At 37.0% G+C, this 8,502-nt stretch overlaps 1 gene segment (V, D, J or C); it reads left to right on the plus strand.

Moving 5' to 3' along the window:
• The first annotated feature begins 901 nt into the window (after window positions 1-901).
• Window positions 902-2,862, plus strand: LOC110543002 (immunoglobulin kappa variable 4-1-like). The segment is given in 3 exon segments: window positions 902-958; window positions 1,159-1,475; window positions 2,851-2,862. Coding segments are annotated over 3 exon segments (378 nt in total).
• The last annotated feature ends 5,640 nt before the right edge of the window (window positions 2,863-8,502 follow it).

Here is an 8,502-nt window from a genome sequence, read left to right on the forward strand (position 1 = left end):
TACGATGGCTGTACCCCTTTCTGGAGAAACTTACTATCTTAATCCAGTTTCAATACTGCTGATTTCTAAATTTCACAAGCATTTGTATTTCTTGATTGAAATCTCATGGCAGTGTTGGTCTATAGAAATGAGTTCATGAAAAAAATCTATTTTTTTCTGCAATCATTTCTCCAGACTTAGACACCTCTTTCAATTTCCTCAAGTTGTGAGGAGGATACTTATTAGTTTTTCCTGGGTATCCTTTGCTTTGAGAATAAAGTTTCTCTGATCTCAGTCTTAAATTAATGTCTGCCAAGATATCCACAGAGTGAATTCTGGGCTAGTATTTACATTTTAGTCCCTAGTTTATCTAAGAAACTAAAGGCCAAATTTCTGAGTCCCTGTTCTATTTCTCCATTTTGGAGAGGCTTTAGAAATGTGTCACACTGAACACAGATATTCTCAATCCTTTTTTTTTCCTTTCATCTTTTTTCACCCTCTACCCTCTCTTTCTCTTATGACATGCTTTCTTACTCTGTTACTTTTGTTGTTGTTGTTGTGATTTTGTGAACATACCCTATCATTTCCCAAAAAACTATCAATCTGAGATAGCTCTACATATGTTTCTAAAGAAGTCAATTGATTTAAATATGTCTCTGATTTTAACCGAGGTCTGCTGTTAGAGCACCTAGTACTTTTCTGTTTAAGAGCTGTAAGGCAATCTTTTTCAGTGATTGCTCATGCTTCCTGTAATAGTATTTTTGACTGTTGATTGACACCAGCTACATTCACAGACACTGCACAGGCATTTGCTTATGCATTTGCTGACTGTTTTGCATGGGCATTCTGCAGTCAAGCCCAGCTGCTGAGAATTTATAATCGAGCCTTTGCAGTGACAACTGAACTGCATCAGACAGCAGGGGGAGCAAGATGAAGTCACTGACACAGGTCCTCATATACCTGCTGCTTTGGGTGTCTGGTGAGAAATTAAAAATATTATTTATAATCTTTGCAGAGTCACCTATTTATAATAAGAAATTTGGAGAAGGTGCCAGAGTATTATTAAATAATAACACTCTGACAAAATTAGAGTACAAATATATTAAATACAAATTTCACATGTTTTTACAATCTGAGTTTTGGTCTATATGCATGTTCATTGTGTATTTCTGATTGCAGGTGCCAGTGCAGACATTGTGATGACTCAGTCTCCATCCTCCCTGGCTATGTCAGAGGGAGAGAAAGTCTCCATCAGGTGCAGGTCCAGTCAGAGCCTTTTACACAGCAGCAACCAAAACTACTTGTTCTGGTACCAGCAGAAACCAGGGCAATCCCCTAAATGGCTGATCTATTATGCATCCACTAGGGATACTGGGGTCTCCGATCGCTTCACAGGCAGTGGATCTGGGACGGATTTCACTCTTAGCATCAGCAGTGTGCAGGCTGAAGACCTGGCAGTTTATTACTGTCAGCAGGGTTACAGCTATCCTCCCACAGTGCTTCAGCCTCCAACACAAACCTCCTTGAGAGTCTCACCAGGTGCCTGCAGCACAAACAGCCCTGGCCCTGGACACTTCCCCCTTCAGCGTGATAGCAGCTGTGTCTGTAAACATGATGAAAAAGTTTGCACAGCCCCTTACAAAATTATGGATCCAATCATACTGTTGTCTTTTGGTATGAAAAACCTTTATACGAAGATACCAAAAAGGACTACATATTATCTTTGTATTCCTTCTGTATCATATTACTACAAACTCTGCTGCTTGAAATTAAGAGACTTATCTTCTTACAGTGTTAGAATCCTAATATCCAACATAGTGATGAAGATGAAAATCCTTTTTTCAATTTTAGGCTCTAGGAAAGAATGCACATCTTTCTTTTCCTAGATAATAGAGTGTTTTTCTTTTTCCTTCCTTCTTTCCTTTATTCCTTCCTTCCTACCATCCTTTTCCCTTTCTTCCATTTTTTCGTAGTGCCTGATGGTAGATCCTGATAGGTAATTGCCAAATAAGTTACCTCTGCCCAGAAAAATTCAAGTTTCAATTGAAGAAGTAATTAGGATATTACCAGAAAAATCACAGTTAGGAAATGACCGTGACCATGAAGACAGTACTTCAGAAGATAATAAAGAATACTATAGGTATAGAAAAAAGAAGTGGTGTGTGAATTGTGAGAGCACAGAAAAATGTTGATGTCATGAGAGAACTAGATGGACAATGTTAGCAAGAAAGAATATATTAGTATCTTCTCCAACCCCGCAAGACAGAAAATTCCATATATTTGAGGATTAAGGGGAAAAAGAAACAAACAAATAACAATGTAGTCCATCAAGACTCCACCAACTTATAGAAACTAAAAATTATAAGAAATTATTTTTTAATGATCTTTGTGTGCCCAACTCAAACATACAAATGCACATACTGTTGGACAAGGCTAAAAAAAAATGTACCCAATTTTTTGTTTTCTCAAGAAACACACCAACTAGTAATTATATACACATTCTGAGAGTCAAGGGACAGATGTAATTCTACAAAGAGATCGGGGTCAAAGCAAACTGGAATATAAACCAATGATAAACAAAAATGATAAATAAAGCAATATATGAAATGAGTTAAAATATAACCCACACTTTTAGTTCACACTTTAAAACAAATAAACCACCATAGAAAAGACTAGAACGTCAAATATGTCCTGATACAATAATGGGGTATGTCTGGATTCTTTTCTCAGTTTCTAATAGGGTCACATTCAAGGTATTGTCATGGCTGCATTCTCATCTGCACAATCAAGAAAATCTTCTTGTTAGACCAGTAAGGATGTTAGTGCAAACCTTTTTGCTTTGTTTTTCTTTTTCTTTTTATTTTCTTATAGAGTCTCCCTTGAGACTTAGTTAAAGACTGCAACTCTGATTAAATTCCTGACTCAATGACTCATGAGTAGAAGCCTGATCATTCCTGTCCAACGGATTTCACACTCACTGATGAAGCATGCATTAAGAAAGTCATCAAGGATGTGGAAGATTTCAAGATTACTACTAATCAGCCTTGTCCAGGAGAAGGTGGCTGAACTCTATCCCCAAATAAAGAAAAATAAGTTCTAATTCAAATGTGCAATGAGCTTTTTCTGAAAGAAATCTATATATTGAGCCAGAAAATTTTAACACATTATGTGATTTCTATTTTAATTATCTCTGAGTATGTTTTTTTTGCACATGTGCATCTCCATTTATTATCTACTCAATTGTTGATATATACTTTGTTGATTTAGTTCAGACTACTGTAAATAGTGCAACAATAAAAATAGATATGAGGATATATCTATTTTGTTCTGGTTTATATTTGTTCAAGAACATTCTTAGTGCAGGATTAGACGTATTATATGGTAGTTATGTGTTTCTTAAACATCCTCCACATTGATGTCCCCAGGGGCTGTAACAGTGTGCAGTTCCTTCAAAAGCATATACTGCTTGCTTTGTCTGCATAGTTTTGCCATTATTTATAGTTGCCTTTATGATTCCTTTTTATTAGCTATTCAGATGAAGTGATTTTTTTGCATGCTTTGGTTTCTATCTCTCTGTCAAAAAGAAAATCATCTGAAAACAACAAAAATCATCTAAAAACATTACTCATCAGAAGAACACATGATTTTGATATCCTGGAACTTTTATTACCTTCACTCATATCTATTGATTTAAAAGAGAATGGACAATGTGTCTTTTTTTTTCCTTCCATATTGTCAGGCTGAAGATGCTGTAGCTGAAGGCACTTTTAAGGCTTTGCATGGATGAAACTGTGTTTACACAAGGAATTAGCTCATCTGTAATTTGTTGATCTGTTATTATTTCTTTCACACAAGTTCAGAACATTTTCTATTATGTTCCAAAGTCATGATATCAGTTAAACCGTATAAGTAAAGAGGTTTTCATTTTAGGTTAAAGCTCTGTATGAGTAGATTGTGTGCCTTTTCCACCATAATAAATGATGACAGTGCCAAAAGAACAAGGTTACGTGTGTGTGTGTGTGTGTGTGTGTGTGTGTGTGTGTGTGTGTGTGGAAGGGGAGGTACTCAAAGCCATGGCTCCCCTCAGTCTGTACTAACATGAAGCAAGACTTATTTGCAAAAGTAGCTTACCCTTAATTATTGGATGACAATAGCCAGAGTTATTTGGAGGTTCCCATGGGGATCCTGTAACCAACAACTCATTTGGTTGTAACCCATACTTGTCAATGGAGGTTTCACTTGGAAGAGAAAGAGGTCTAGTTGAGGTTTTGTCTCTGTTGTTATTTTGATTCCATTAAGATTTTTTTTATGTATGTATATATAATAAGAAGCGTCTGTTTCCTTTCTTACCTTCCTATTTCTTTACCACATAATCTTGTTGAACAGGGAGTAATTGTACTGGTTTCTAACGAGAGCCTTTACCCCTTGTGACTACTGTTTATTGTAGTGAAAGATACTCTGCATTCCATCAGAGGAGAAAAGTAATCACCAATGCTATTATAAACCCTGTGATCTTAGAATGATTTTGGAACTAAGCAATTACATTCTAATTGGATTTAAGGCTCACTTCATGAGATGGAGCCCATGCCAGAGACTGTTCAGTGCCCCAAAACTTGAGACTAGATAGGCCGTGGACCTAGGAGAAACCAAAATTGTATAGGTTTGCTGAAGGGACATAGTAAGGAAATGACTCCCAATGACATTCTTTTCTACCCATAGATTAGATTCTCACTCATCCCTCGCCAGAGAAGATACTTCCTGCAGTAAATGGGAACTAATATAGAGACTTACATGTAGACAAATTGAATCAACTGAGAGACCTTGGAGAATTCTGTCCTAAATGGAGTGTCTTCATTAAACCCTTCCACAGCGGGCTCAGGAAATTCTGCAGAAGAGGAAACAGATAGATTTGGAGAGCCAGAACTGATAGATGACATCAAGGAAACAGTGTCTTCCAGACCCAGCAGGACCAATGCACATATAAACTCACAGAGACTGTGGTATTATACAAAGGTCTAGTACAGGTCTAGGCTAGATTGTACCTCAGTGGTGAGAAGGGGAAATGGACATGGGCTCCCCTCCTTAACAAAAAGCGGGGCACAATTTTGAGTGGTTGTGTCTCTGCATAGATCTCTCTGGACTAGAACTTGCTTTGCACCCAAAGCTGGACCAAAACTCAAAGTCTTCCTTCTGCTGTCTCCTCAGCTCTGGGTGTACCCATGTGAATATCCACTCCTTGTAATGACACTTTTTATATTTTCTGTTTCTTGTACTTTTTATGTGATACTCTGTCTATAATTTACTTCTTATATATATTTTTCATTATTAGATGATATGAAAATTTCAAGGTTTTTTATTTCTGCTATGTTATTCATTTTTGTTCATACTCTAACACTTTTTTTTCTTTGATGGCAACATTCTCTGAAGTTGTGATCTACTGGTCTTTATAAAATTATTGCTTGATGTTCTGATCAGGAAATTGTCTCCTGTGCCAATGAGTTCGAGGCTCTTCCACACTTTTTCTTAGAAAAGATTTAGTGTGCCTGGTTTTATGTTGAGGTCTTTGATACACTTGAACTTTAATTTTGTGCAGAGTGATATATATGGGTCTATTTGCATTTTTCTATATGTAGACTTCCACTTAGTCCAGCACTATTTGTTTAAGATGGTATATTTTTTTTCCATCGTATGGTTTTGAAATCTTTGTCAAATATCAGGTGTTCATAAGTGTGTGGGTTTATTTCTGTAGTTTCTATTCAATTCTGTTGATCCACCAGTCTGTTTCTATGCCAGTACCATGCAGTTTTTATTACTGATGTCTAGTGTACAGCTTGAGATCAGGGATGGAGATACCTCCAGGAGTTCTTTTACTGTACAGGATTGTTTTAGCTGTTCTGGTTCCTTGTTATTCCATATAATGTTGAGAATTTTTCTTTCAAGATCTGTAAAGAATTGTATTAGTAATATGATGGGAATTGACTTGAATCCATAGGTAGGTTTTGGTATGCCATTTTTACTAAGTTAATCCTTCCGAACTATGAGCATGGAAGATATTTTCATTTTCTGATTATCTTCTTTTATTTCTTTCTTCAGAGAAATGATTTTTTTTATACAAGTCCATGTGGATCTCTGAGTGAGGGGAGCAGGGGCTGCCTCTATCATGAACTCAGCTGACTGCTTTCTGATTACTTACCCCTGATGATACAGCCTTGCAAGGCCACAGAGTAAGAATATCTATGCAGTCCTGATGAGAATTAACCAGCTATGTGCAGAAGGCAATAGTGGAGCACTCCCCCTTTCAGTGGACTAGGGGAAGGGTTGAGGGTAGATGGTGGGAATGAGGAAGTTTAGGGAGGGGACTTCAATCTGGATACATAATGAATAAATTGTGAATAAAATAAATATTTTTTTAAAAAAGTAGAAAAAATTATTGCTTGATTTAAAAAAGGCTGTGTGCCTTCTTCTGGAGTGATTTTTTTTAATCTAGTTACCGTGCAGGCAAGACCATCAAAACCCAGTTTAAATACTATTAATTTCTAAATTACCATAGAAGATGAATTTCTGGAATTAAACATGCTAGCCAGGGTTGATCTACAGGGATGATTTCATGAAGAAATCTACTTTGTTCCATTCTCTCATTTTAGAGCCCTCTTTCAATTCCATGAAGTTGTGGGGAAAATACTTGTTAGTTTCTGATGGGTTTACCTTTGTTGTGAGATTAAAGCTGCTCTGGTCACAGGTTTAAATTAATGAATTTAAATTAATGAATTAAATTCTTAGAATTTCCACAGAATATATTCTTGGCTTCTCTCTTGTTTTCCTCTTCTTTATTCTTATCATTTCTTACAATTTATTTAATTGTATCCCAAATGTGCCCCCCCTTGTCTCCTCCCAATTCCACCCTTCCTACCTCCTTTTGCTCCTTCTATACTTCTCCCCTAATCCACTGATGGGGGAGGTTCTTCTCCTCTATCTGACCTTAGACAATAACATCTAATCAGGATTGTTTGCTTTGTCTTCCTCTGTGGATTGGCAAGCCTGTACCCTCCAGGGAAAGTAAGCAGAGAGCCTGCCACCTAGTTCATGCCAGAGAAATTCCCTGCTACCTTTACTAGGGAACTCCACTTGGAGAATGAGCCTATGAGCTACATCTGAGGCAGGGTTTTAGGTCCTCTGTATGCATTGTCCTTGGTTGGTGTATCATTCTTTTTAGGGCACACAGGGCTCAGATTTTATGGTTTTGTTGGTCGTTTTATCTCCCCATTCTTTCATAAGATTCCCTGCACTCTGCCCAAACTTTGGCTATGAGTCTCAGCATATGTTTTGATACCTTGCTAGATTGAGTCTTTCAGAGGCCCTCTGTTGTAAGCTCATGTCCTGTTTCGTTTTCTCACTCTTCCAATATCTGTCCCATTTGCCTTTCTGAATGAAGATTGAGCATCTTACCCACAGTCCTCCTTCTTGCTTAGCTTCTTCGTGTGTACAGATTTTAGTATGTTTATCCTAGGTGATATGTCTTATATCAACTTATAAGTGAATATATACCACATGTGTCTTTCTGCTTCTGAGATACTTCACTCAGGATGGTCTTTTATAGATCTCAACATTTGCATGCAAATATCATAATTTCCTTATTTTTAATGCTGATTAGTATTTTATTGAATAAATGTACCACAATTTCTATATCCATTCCTCCTTTGAGGGACATCTGAGTTGTTTCCGGCATCTGGCTATTACTAAAAAAGCAGATACAAACATGGTTGAACAAATGTCCTTGTTGCATACTGCCTAGGAGTGGTATAGCTGGATCTTGAGATAACACTACTCGTAATTGTTTGAGAATGACCCAGATTGATTTCCAAAGTTGTACAAGTTTACATTCCCACCAACAATGGAGGAGACTTTAGCTTTCTCCACATCCTCTCTAGCATGTTTTGTCATTTGAGTTTTTGATCTTAGCCTTTCTGATGGGTGTAAGGGGAAATTTGAGGGTCATTTTGATTTGCATTTTCCTGATGACTAAAGACATTGAACATTTCTTTAAGTGTTTCTCTGCATTTCAGTATTCCTCCATTGAGAATTCTCTGTTTAGCTCAATACCCCATTTTTTAATTGGATTCTTGATTTGTTGCTGTTTAACTTCTTAATTTCTTTATATATTCTGGATATTAGCCCCCTGCCAGATATAGTCAGTGAAGATCCTTTCCCAGTCTGTAGGCTGTCATTTTGTTCTGACAACACTGTCCTTTGCTGTACAGACTCTTTTCAGTTTCACAATGTCCCATTTATTGATTGTTGATCTTAGAGCCTGTGCTGTTGGTGTTCTCTTCAGGAAGTTGACTCCTGTGCCAATGAGTTTAAGGCTCTTCCCCATTTTGTTTTTCCTAACAGATTTTGTCTGTCTAGTTTGACATGGAGATCTTTGATCTACTTTGCCTTTAGTTTTGTGCAGGGTGAAGAATATGGATCTATTTGAATTTTTCTACATGTAAACAACCAGTTAGCCAAACACCATTTGTTGAA

The sequence above is a fragment of the Meriones unguiculatus genome, chromosome 5, assembly GCF_030254825.1.
Source record: "Meriones unguiculatus strain TT.TT164.6M chromosome 5, Bangor_MerUng_6.1, whole genome shotgun sequence".
NCBI lineage: Eukaryota > Metazoa > Chordata > Mammalia > Rodentia > Muridae > Meriones > Meriones unguiculatus.